Consider the following 12,655-nt stretch of genomic DNA (forward strand, 5'->3'; position numbering starts at 1 on the left):
CTGTTATTGTGGAGAAGGCATCACAGTAAAACCTTCCTACTTCTATCTGTAGACGTTTTCTAGTATCACCGACACTGACACGGTAACACTGATGTATTCAGAGACTTAGAAACTGTGGCTTACGTCTAAAATAATCTTTCTGCTGCATGTTGGCAGCTTATCTCAGCAGTTTTAGAAGAGGGAATCAGGATATGCACTTTATGAGGGACTTTGAATCCCTTTAATGGTCCTGTTATGCAACTTATTAGCTATCGTTAAGGTTCCTTTAATGTGATTCATTTTTAAACCTATGTCACCTCCAATCTAGTCAAACTTATGAAAACTACAATTATTTTGGAAAAGAAAGGTCAAATGAAACACACCAGCGTTAATTATCTACACGAGCAAAAAAATAATGCTTGATGTATTAAATACATTTCATTCAAAATGTGTCATTGAGCTCTTGTGGGCTGAAGTGTGGCACCATGCTCTGATCTTCTCTCCTCTGACTCATGTTCCATGTTGTAACCGCTGTGTTGTTACTCACGTTCTTGTTGTGTCTCGTTGCTCCACCGTCGCTGTGTCCACAGCGTTCATCTTCATGCTGGCTTGTGCCCAGTAAACTCCAAACACCGTCTGTGTTGATGAGTGATGTTCTCTGCGTTTCCCCCTCCGCATTTCTTCTATTTCTCTCAGCTGTTTACTCAAGTATAGTCACACCTGTCTGTCTGGTTTTTTTGTTTTATGATTTTCAATATTCATTTTTTCTTTCTCAGCTTCAAACGGAACTTCTCAACTCAAGTCTGACTGGTGTGTGTGACAGAATAGTTCATAAAACTGTTAACCTCTTCCTTATACCAACTGATGTAACTTCAGTTTAATTTGATAAATAAATCAGTCTAATGATTTAGCAGTATACATGTTATAAAGACCCCCGATATATAAATGGATACACCCAGATTTACTTACCCATTTCTTTGCAATGACTACCATAGACATTTCACATCTTTTTTAAAAAGCTGTTAAAAAAACTATCTTTAATCATTAACTAATTTACCATATCTTGCACAAGTACAACCCAGATACTTCTCTCAGAAATTATGATGTATAGCTATGGCCATACATGTTGAAGTATGCAAGATGCTTTATCAAAATGAATGTGTTCATCATATTGCAACAACTTTATGACAGAATAGTCCATTAAAGTCGAAACTAAGAACAATTCGATTTATTGTCTAAAAATGCATGAGAAGAACAGGCATATACAAAATGTGAGGGGTGTTACAGGATGTCTCTAAAAATAAGATGAAGCTGTGATTGTTTTGTGTGTGCAACAATTGTGCAGAAAATAACATTCAAAGGAGGTTTAGTTGCAGGGTCAACATTCACTTGCGTCCAAGCTGACCTCCTGGCAAAGAAAAAAAAACAAACATATTTTAAGAAATACTCCATCCCTGACTGTAATCAAGGTCTCAAAAGCATCAAAAACCTACAATCTAAAGAGCAGGCGAAAAACTATGCAGCCAAAACATCCTCTATGTTCATAAACGCTCCAAAAAACACATATAGTATATTGTATTCAGAGTGTGTGTTGATGTATCTACAATGAAGGGCACTGAAAATCCTATGAGGGACCACAGAAGTAGTACCGGACAACACATCTTACTTTATTTATAGGGGGGATGCAGTAGTTTGTATTTAACATCTGCAATTTGCAGAATAATAACAATAATAAGTTACTGTCTATAAAACATAGGGCATACGAAGGGGAAACAAGTACCTCCAGAGATCTGGGCAGGGTATTTATGCAGTGCTGAACGGCATGATGCACTGAAGGGAAGAGGCGCGAGCTGGGCAGGCTGTCTGGTATACAGCCCTGAGTCTGGAGCTGGGATAAAACTCTCGCTGTTGACACAAAGAGGCGAGTGTGAGAAGCAAACTTTACATTTCAAATGTAAATCAAACTTTACATTTCAAATGTTTAAACATTTAAAAGGCAGTGTGCTCCTCAAATAGAGCGGTACTGCAATAGCTCATCGGAAAACAGCTGAATGTGTGTGACGTTTAAACTCCATGTACAGTCATAAAAAAAAAAAAAAGCAGCGTTAAAGGTGGTGGGAAACTGACCTGTGGAAACACGACCAGCAAAAGACTGGGCGGTATGAATGTGTGTGAGAGAGTAATATAAGAAGAGGCCCTCTATGGGAGGTGAGCAAGTATGAAAGATTAAACTGACCTGGGCACGCTGCCAGAAGCACATGAACACCCTGGACGTCCAAGTCTTCCACAACCTGGTGAAAACACGAGAAGACAACACACCCCATGTACGTCGTAAATATTTCTTTCAAATTGTTTTATGGGAGCACGTGTTCACTCGAGGAGGATGATAAATGAATGTTCTTCTCCAGGTATCGGTGAGATCAAAGAGGTGGAGGAAAAGGAGATAAAGTCATATCATAATCACCACTAACCGTTACAGGACGGCTATCAGCGAGCATGGAAAGGTGTTTATGTCCCTGTGACCTCACGTGTAACTACACAACATCCAGTTCTGTCTTATCTAGTTATATAATCAAGGAGCAAATGTGAAGACCAAATTTTGACTTACTTTATCAGATCAACATAATTTTTGATTGTGTCTCTTTTCCCTTAGTCCTATTTTGCCCCTATTTGACCAGAACGCTCTTTGAGATCACAATCTCTCTCCAGGAACACACGCCATTGCATCATCACAATCACAAGATAAAGTAAAACCTACAAAACCTGTCTTTAAGTATTGTTGGAGATCGTTTGAGTTTGCTTTTGCATCACAAACAGGTGACAGGGACTCTACACACATGTGTTGAAAATAAAAGAGAAAAACCATCAAGAAACTTGAGAATTTTCCTCCAGTGTGGAAATAAATGGGTCATTACTCTGTGGCAGTGTTGAGTCACTGAGGCACTTTTGCCTGAGTGCCTATTTGTCTCTATGTTCTGACAGTTCAGAGGGTAAATAATAAGCACCTACTTCTCGTGTAAACGACACCACTGTAAGTAAGACCTGAAGCCCTTTTTATGCTCACCTTCCAACCTGCTGCTTCTTCAAGTGACTCAATACTCAACCTTGTGACACAAACCTGTATTGCAAGATGAAACTGGCTGGCACAAGTTGGAATACTTGCAGATTTTGGACTGTAGATTTGTCTCATTCTGCTGATTATTCAACATTATAAAACAAAATTATTGCTTATTGCTCCTGCAAAAGTCTCATTGTTTAAAAAAAGAATTTAGTGGCTTTCAAATAGTGTATCAGCAAGATTTCCTAATAGAGACAAAGTATCAAAAAACAAAGTTGGATAAATAAATGAACACCATTTATACTGTATTTAGCTACTAAATTGATTGAAAAGCCTCTTGAACTTCCTGTCATACAGCATGAGCGAATATCCAAACTGCTACACAGAGAAAAACGGGAGATCAGCTCAGGCAATCTAAAGCAAGAGATAAGAATATTCAGGGTGCGTCTCACAGAAAAGTACATGGAATTAAAGGCTTGGTGATGCTTTTGAGTTTTGGTATGTTGAAGCACAGAGACATGATCTCCTGAAAAGTGTGTGCAAGTATCTGAATGTACAAGCTACATTTAGCCACTCCTCTATGCTCACCTTGCAAAGTGTCGTCATGGCTGCAGAGTCCATGAAGGCAACCGAGCCAAGATCCAGAACCAAGCAGTGATGGTGAGTCTGCGCCAGGTTTGAGCAGGAGGAATGGTCAGAGGTCACGGTGGCGGAGGCGGCGGGAACTCCAGCTGGATTATTCTTCTGATCACAGCTCACTGTCTAAAGGGAAAAGTTTAATATGGACAATTGCTTTCAGTCATAAAGAAGTTCATTGTAATCTTAAATATTTGGGACGGACACACACACACACACACACGCACGCACACGCACACGCACACGCACACACACACACACACACACACACAGTGATAATAACAGAGAAAGTGTTGGTAAAAATAAAACATTCATTGCTTATTTATGATCTTGAATTACAATTAAAATGACAAGCCAATTTCAATTGATTCTCTCAAATGATAAATCTCTTATCTCACTTGTATTCATGTCAGTAAATGCGTTACTGGGTATTAATGGAAGTGGGGGGATTGAGGTTTGAGAAGTGATCTTGGGATTGGAGGTTTGCAAGTTCGAATCCAACTGCTTACAGTTTTCCGATGTGGCTACCTGAGCAAGACCCTGGGTGTCCATCTACTCCCCACCCTGACAGCCAACGCCTCCTATCATGTGGGTTATAGTTGAGGAGATGTTTACACACAGCCCTGGTGCTGTAAATGATTTAATCTGGAGCATTTATGAAAGATTAGGTATTAGCAAAACTGTGTCAATCCAACACAGGCATCCAGAATACATGCAACTGCTTGCTGAAGGTAATTTAATTGATAAGACAAAAAATGTGTGTCTGCATGTGTATTTGTGTTTTCAAGCACCTGTCTTATTGCCGTGAAGACCAGTTCAGTGTTGGCAAAGTAAAGTGGACTGGAACATGAGAGCACAGTTACTCCTGGAACTGGTTTTGCCTGTTAAAGATAAGACACATATGCGTTACATGAATTGAACCTTGTAATGGGTCAAATGCTTCTCCTTTAGTGTGACTTGCACAGCAGTCACCCTGCGTAGGAGGAGCGAGGTGTCGTATTTTAAACATCACGTTTGTGCTGCCTATACACATGTTCGATCAGCACGACACATCCAAATAACACAGAAAATGAAAAAACACAACACATCTGAGCTCTTGAAAATACTTTTGATTTTACAGCCTATCATTTCATCTCAATTTTTAAAACCATAGACATTTATCAAATGCAGAAGCGAATTACTTTTTAAATGATTTAAAAAAAAAACCCTAAATGTTAAAATATGACACAGAAATAGAACCCAACAGGAAAGAAAATGCCTTTTTTTTTCTAATTATTTCACCTGAATAAATAAAAAAAACCCAACAAAATAATCACTTTGTTAGAAACTCTTACATTCCAGCTCTGCTTCGACCACATTTGTTTTGCCGGAACAAAGTTTGTTGTCAAACTAGCGCTAAACCAAAGAGGGTGAGAACTCTGACAAAACAATGTTTAGCTTTCAGTTCCGATATAAACTATATAATTTATTATATACTAAGAATAATCTGGCCCTAAGGTGCAACAATAATTGTGTGTGAAAAAGAAAGAATAAATTCAGAATCATTTATTGGAGAAAACCCGCTATAAATACCATTTTCAGGCATCAAAACACTGATGGAATGCACCGGGGGGGGGGGGGGGGGGGGGCAGCTTCCAATGTAACAGATTGTGGAGGGAAGTGAGTGGAGGGAACCGAGAGCGAGAAGTTGACAGGGATTTGCTGATGCTCTGAGCCCAGGCAGCCTGCCTTTGGTGACAGTTTGGTGTTTTGATGCGTGACAGATGGTGAATTTCAGGGACTTATTTTTAGTGGGTTTTTTGGCTTCATGACAGTCACACTGTTCAGAGTCCTTAATCAAGTTAATGAAAGACTGACCGTTGCTTAAGAATTTGAGAAATTGCTCAGTTTCGGCTTTCTGAATGTTGAGATTTCGTCTCAGCATGTAAACCTGGTGACACATGTTTATTTTAATCTATTTGAACCTTCACTCCTTCTGCCTGACAGTGATGCTGCAGTATGTTGCTCTGATAACACATTGTTGCTGTGTTGATTTGTGCTGCAAAACCTGTCACGTAGTTAACATTATAAAAGTGTTTCATGTACTGACGCAAGACAAACTGTGGAGAATTCATTATTGCCTGTGTTTCACACTGATGGCATTTTACATATGCTCGTCTGCAGCCCGCAGTCAGCCAAGATCAATCAGTCGTCATGTAATGTCCCTGTGATTCATCTCTGCCAATCAGTGTCAGCTCCTGGCACGGTAATTTTCCCGCAGCCCGATTATGAGCCATTAAATTATTAAAGTCACACTGTGAAATATCATTTTGTTTAGTTTGCCAAACAGACTTCAGTCTTTGGATGTTCCTCCACATGAATTCCTTCAGTGGCGCAGTTAACAAGAGTGATAAGACAAATGTTCCACTCCAAACACAAACTGGTACAAAGCAGAGGACAACATGAGGATTAAATCTATTGATCATTATCGGGAAACTGAGAGTCGGCGGAGCAGAGAAAAGGGGAGAAAGGGTCGAGGATGAAGCCATAGACAGGAAAGACGAAATAAAAACAGGAAAAGGGGAAAACAGGTCAAATACTAAAAGAGATCCCTAAGAGCAAAATAAAATGGATTCCTTTCAGTCTGATTTTAAAACTACAGTAATCTGAGGAATGCCAGAATAGGATTCTGGCTTTTGCAGGTTGTTGGAGAATTACCTTTGTAATTACCTTGGTAAAAAGATTCATATACATACAGTTAAAAATTTTTAAACTGAAGGCACCTGTTTACAATTCTGTGGTTCATTTGAAATGTTTAAAAAGATAACAGGATCCCTCCTCATCAGCTTCATCGTGGTTTGATCCATGTTACTGCTGCTATAAATGGACTGACAGCAGCAACGTGCAGGACTGCATGAGAATGGGTGGAAGTGTAACAGCGGTACTCAATCTCCTGTAAGTAGGCAGAAGTACAGCACTTCCCTTAACACAAGAGAGCGTACAGCACTTTGGTGCTGCTTTTTGAGCGCAACTTTGTTTGTTACAATTACCAGAAGTGACTTTTAAAAAAAAAGTGAAAATAATTTTTTGGGGGTTGGTTGTTTGAGACTTCAACCAACCAACCAACCAACAAAGCTTTTATTTTTAGCACACATTTCATACAGTAAAACTTTACATGTTAAAAACCGCGGTCCTCCCTTCCCCTACAGACACGCCAACCGAGCCACCAACTGACACCGATCTGATTTATTCAGATGCGTCATTATATCAGGTGTTTCTCTCTTAACCCTTTTGAGACACAACATTTTTTATCTTATCCTAGTTGAACTGAAAAAAATTGTTTCCCAGCCATTATTGTGTATCTAGGACACATTTAGCTTTAGTAGTGACTTCAAGAGACATTACAATATGCAGCTTGAGTATTTCTGAAATAAATGTGAAAATTTTACAGCATTGTATTTCTGTTTTTTCTTGACATTGCTGAATTGTAGAATTTCACAAATTCATTCTCCAATAAACAAAGAATGAATTGATTTCAGTCGAAAACTACGTGTTTCAAGTCTGAGAACACCGTCACGGTAATCTATTAGGGGCGGCATGGTGGTTGTCTCCCAATCGGAAGGTTGCAGGTTCAATTCCCATCTCTGACTGTCTATATGCCAAAGCGTCCTTGGGTAAGAAACTGAACCTCAAACTGCCTGAGTGAGTGCAGTGTGAGAGTGAGTGGTTCATGGGGGTCGGAGGGGCCGATGGCGCAGAATCGCTTTGGTCAGCCTGGCCCGGAGCAGTTGTGACTACATACGTAGTTTAAAAACAATCAAGTACGGAGTGAATGAATAATGCCATGTAAAGTGTCTTTGAGTGTCCTGAAAAACCCGTGCATTATTATGAATCCAAAAATAGTTTGTTTTTTACCCTACAAACACTGTAAAGGCAATGATACCCCACATTCAGACTGTAGAAAACATGAATAACTTTGGATCAGTTTGGTTGACAAAATGTAGGTCTCAGCTGCAGACACACTTGAGAGGAGCGTGAAAGAAATTCACAATAACCAGGTGAGTAAAAATAGATCCATCAGCCTGCTTTCTGCTCCTGCTTTACTGTTGTTTCTGCATTAATGACCATATGTCTCAGATGGACTAAATCAAAGAGCTACACTTTTCATGAATTGTGCCAAAGCTGCATTTGCTCCAACTCACAAGAAAACTTCATATTAAGTGAGAAACATCATGAATAATGAAGTGGTGTTTACAGAAATAACCCGATGAAACCCAGTGAAGATATCATTTTTCCAGTTTTATGGATGAATCAGACATGATTTAGAAACTATTGTCCTGCTTCATTTGTAACAGGGATAAAAGACTTCACAATGTAAATCTTACAGGTATAAAAGTCTCTCCATGAGTTAAGCTTATTGAACTCTCTAAAATGGAAATCCAGCTGTAGTGTGACTCTTAAATTTTGTAAATCTCTACTTCACATGTGAAGACAGTTGAATGCTGGTCTTTTCACATGTGAGGCAGAATTGCAGGAGCAACTCTGTAATACCTCCCAGTTCTGATAAAAAATCTCATACAGCCGCACTGGGTTGCTTGAACAATATGGAGTACAGTTTGAGTCTCAGGATAAAGGTTCAGGACTTTCAGCTTTCAGGCAAATGAAGAGAGAGGACATTGAGGCACTCAGACCTTTTGAGTAATGCCACATTAGTGATATGAATCATGCTAGGAAACTAATTAAATGTCTTAAATAAGATGGATTTGAATGTGCACAAACAGGTTGCACCATTTTTAAAAGATATTAACAGAAACTGAAGATGACACCTTTCATAAATCATCATTATAACCAAACAATCTCACAGACAGCAAATATTCAGTCTGGTCATAAACAAAGAGAGGTCAAGCCCAAGGTGTTCAACACAGTCTTCAGAAAAAATAACTAAATGTTTTTTTTTCTTTTGTCACGAATTGCATTGATTCATCAAAACTCCTGCATACAATTTAGTTTAACATGGAAATGTTCAATGTTTAGCCTCTCTTCTGAAACGCCACTGCCATTCTACAAAGGAACTGAGAAAAAAAAATCACAATTGTAATGCTGAGGATGAGAAAAAGCCTGAATTGAGCCTTGTTTGAATAACCTGACAGCTCGATCAGTCCAGTCAGCTCAGCTTCAAACCACTTTTCTCAAATATGTTCGTTTCAAGCGTCATTTCCTAACAATGACATTTAAAACACTGCCCATATGAAATCGACCCAAAAAAATTATCTCAATGCAATTCTCCTGAATGGATGTCCACTGAGCAATCTGAGAAAAGTGATCATCTTAAAATACAGTGGAGAGAGACTAGAAATAATAATCCAAAGTAAGTTGTGCCCACCTTAAACCTTTGTACTGTCAGCCTACAAAACGTCAGTTCAAAGTGTCCTCCATCACCACAAAAGATTTATATGTTATATATCATCCCAATTTTCTAAATTTTTCAATTTAGAGACAACGCACATCAATCTCACTCAAAGCATAATGTTATGTTATATTTTCATTTGAAGCTTTCAGAGGTCTTTCTCCGTTTGAAGATTTTTCCAAGACGTAATTGCTGTGACGTGAATTGATTTTACCTCGAGGTAGAGCCCCACGTCTCTGTAACAGTCTGTGCCGGGAACATGACCCAAAACGATGGTGGAGGAGCTATGAGATGAAGACAGGATGAGAGACGGGAGAGACAGCGACAGGAATATTAATGAGCATGCCATGCAGGGAGAAAACTGAAATATAAAACTTTAAAGATGTGGGGAGGAAATATGAAGGAATCAGTTGATAAAGGAACATATCATCTTACTGGGTGAAAGAACACTTTTCAAGCCTGCAAACAATCATATAGCAATAGACGCAATGATTTTACTCTTGTCTTAACTGAATAAAAATAGATGTCTAATACCGATTTCCAAATGGAAAAGATGTTGCAACATGTCCCACTCTTATCAAAATATATCTGTTTTAAGATAAAACCTACAGTGTATACGATCACAGTTGACACATATTCACAGCTTTTTGTTCTACTGAGCCTCACAATGAGGACAGATTTAGATTTTGCTCCTTTTCCCCTACTGCAGTCATTATTGCTATTTTTGCTGACCAGTCTCATGAAACAACACTTTATTTGGCAACTTATTTTGATCGCATGAACAAACAAGGACCAAACAGATTACACCTGTTGATTTTAAACAATGATCACATTTCTATGTTATTGGCTTCAGTAATAACATTATCTGGTTCAGCATGCAAATATTTACAATGATGGGCAGAGCCCATAGTTATCTTAAATAACTAAAAAGATTTTAGTTTGAAAGCTGTTGGAATGTAAGATATTCAAGTGGAAATAAAATCAATTGAATGAAAATTGAATAGTAAATGCAGGAAGCGGAGGCAAAACCTTTGCACAAGTACTACTTGTTGCAGCTTTCATGATTCACTTATAAATTACACCTAACAAGAGGACTTCATCAGATATTACTATGCACTTTACCTTATTTCAGATCTGCAGGAACCATTTTTGTTAAACAGCAGCAGCAGACTTCAATACTGAGCAGTAGATGTCAGTTTCACTACTGCTTAACATGTCAAGCGTGTCAAAGAATTTCATCTTAATGGAAGAAACTATAGTAATTAAAATGTCTTTGAACCAGATCCCGACATTAATCACAGGTTATCTGCCAATAAAATAGCAAAATGGATTTTAATATACTACAAACCAAAGCAAAACTCATGAAACCATTAAAATAAGGCAGCAGATCTTTGAATGTGTTGTTTCTGTAAAGTGATATTTACTGACTGTTGCGTCCTGTAGATGAGTGTGAGCAGAGAGAAGACGACAGCCACAGCCAGACCAAGGTCCAGGTTAAAGATCAGGGTGGAAATCAATGATGCTACCCACACCAGCTAAAAGACAGATGGAATGGAAAAGCTGGAGATCAGAGTCCAACAGAAGGTTTATTACTGCCTGAATTAGCGGAATGTGGCTTACCAGGTCTAATCTGTCTGACTTCCAGAGCAAGCACACATCTTTGAACTGAGCCAGCAACCCCTGGAGGTTCACCACGATGATCACTGCCAACACTGCCTGGTACACAGATACAAACTATAACTGAACACCGGCTGAGACACATGAGTCATCCTGACCAATCTCTTTACACAGGGAGTGACTTGGCATTTATTGTTACATCTACACTGTGAAGCTCTAACTCATTAATGTGGAGGGAATCTCAAAGATAAACACGTTCTAATGAACAGTGTGGTGGGATGCTCATAATGTGACTTCTTGCCTCGTAACTTATATCCACGAACATACAGCCTGTGATCTGTTCTGGCTCATACACTTTACCTTTGGCAGCTGCTCAAACAAATGACCAATCTCCAACAAGATGGTCAGTATCATCAGGGCCGAAATCAGGCCTGCCATCTAAAACACAAGATTATACCAGAATAGAGGGATTATCTGAGGTAAATAAGAAAAAAAGACCACAGGAAGAGATGTTTCTTATCTTTTAAAAAGTGTTACGATACCTGTGATTTGACACCGATGCTTTCCTGGACCATACTGCGAGAGAAGGAGCAGCTGACGGCAAAACACTGAAACATCCCTCCGATGGTGTTACACAGACCCAGAGCCAGAAGGTCCTGAAGCACAGACACACTTCAACGTCTGAAAGTGTGCGGCTGAGCTTCCTGCACCTCTCAGTGTCCATTCAGAGCACATGTGACCGACTAACTATCAAATGAATGTATATTTGTAGGACGTGGTACAAGTAAAATTGTTGTCTAAACAACACATGCTCATATTGGTTTCCATATCAGTGGTGTCATATCATGGCCTGCCTCAAAATAATTTATAAAGCTACATTTAATCTGATGCAACGCACAGCAGACTTGTTTATTTGATAATTGAAAAACCCCAACACCAGATTTACCTTCATTTTCATTATTACACAGAGACAACATGGAGCACTGACAGTATAGTAAAAGTACTGCACTCTGTTTGTCCCACAATAAGTAGTACATTTGGCCTAAAATGTATTTTCGCCTGTAACACTTATGGTCTTGCATTTAATTTCTCATAAAACATGAAGTTTTGATAAAGTTGCCAAACGTATCTGATGTTCCTCATATATTTTACCACACCCCGGACCCTGATCATAGAAAGCATCCCTCCATCTGCTTTTATCACACATCTCACGCAGAACTGAGGCCGCTATAAAATAAAACGTGGGTTGTGTGAAACCCTGAATAAGCAAATCATTTCATTGTTTCTGTATGTTCCTTACTGAATTATTACCAATGTGTTCACTTGTGTTCCTCAAAAAAGTCAACAAATGTAGGGTTTTACATTTGTCATTATGTATTTCTAAAACACATATTAATCTGTTTACTAGTGTTGTAGTACTCGAGGGTGGTCTTGGTCTCGGGTTCGGTGGTCTTGAGTACAACACTACGGTTCAGAAGTAATTATGCTGCATACTGTATTTATCAGTCAGTGAATATTTAATAGGACCTGCAATACTTTTGCTCCATTGCATGTTGTGTATTCTGTCTCCCTTATTATTTATGACAAAGAAAACTCAGAGTGACTCTGAGGGATTTCAGTAGCAGATTTTACAATGAGGCTTCAGACAGAAGGCTTCAGCAACTGGATCAGAGTCGGAGGACCTTCAGAGATGACTTTCAGACTTTTTCACAGCTTTGCATCAGTCAAACGGTGCCCTGCCATTCCAGAACACAGTTAATTACTCAATCTTTTACTATTGAACGCTATTGCTTGTGCACTCGGTGCACTGAGTAACTCACATGTTTTATTAATGTTCCTTTTGCTTTTCAAACACATAATGTAAAACACTTCTGAACAAACAAAATCGTCACTGATGTACCTGACTGGAGTCCACCCGGTAGCCGTGCCTGTCGGCGAACATTGAGCCCATCGCTGAAAGGAAACTGAAGCCTACCAGA

At 39.0% G+C, this 12,655-nt stretch overlaps 1 protein-coding gene across 1 annotated transcript in view; it reads right to left on the reverse strand.

The window, feature by feature from the left end:
- Window positions 1-1,259: 1,259 nt before the first annotated feature.
- slc26a6.1 (solute carrier family 26 member 6, tandem duplicate 1) overlaps window positions 1,260-12,655 on the reverse strand; it is a gene marked incomplete at its 5' end in the record, with an annotated part of 18,033 nt that continues 6,637 nt past the window's right edge. Inside the window, 11 exons of the mRNA XM_080496837.1 lie at window positions 1,260-1,387; window positions 1,760-1,884; window positions 2,216-2,270; window positions 3,626-3,799; window positions 4,465-4,554; window positions 9,274-9,343; window positions 10,488-10,594; window positions 10,680-10,775; window positions 11,037-11,114; window positions 11,219-11,332; window positions 12,577-12,655. The exon at window positions 12,577-12,655 is cut by the window's right edge and continues 69 nt beyond it. Of these exons, the coding sequence (XP_080352963.1) occupies window positions 1,358-1,387; window positions 1,760-1,884; window positions 2,216-2,270; window positions 3,626-3,799; window positions 4,465-4,554; window positions 9,274-9,343; window positions 10,488-10,594; window positions 10,680-10,775; window positions 11,037-11,114; window positions 11,219-11,332; window positions 12,577-12,655 (1,018 nt within the window). The 3' untranslated portion in view covers window positions 1,260-1,357. The remainder of the gene's footprint in view (window positions 1,388-1,759; window positions 1,885-2,215; window positions 2,271-3,625; window positions 3,800-4,464; window positions 4,555-9,273; window positions 9,344-10,487; window positions 10,595-10,679; window positions 10,776-11,036; window positions 11,115-11,218; window positions 11,333-12,576) is intronic.

Source organism: Blennius ocellaris (genome assembly GCF_963422515.1).
Source record: "Blennius ocellaris genome assembly, chromosome: 5".
NCBI lineage: Eukaryota > Metazoa > Chordata > Actinopteri > Blenniiformes > Blenniidae > Blennius > Blennius ocellaris.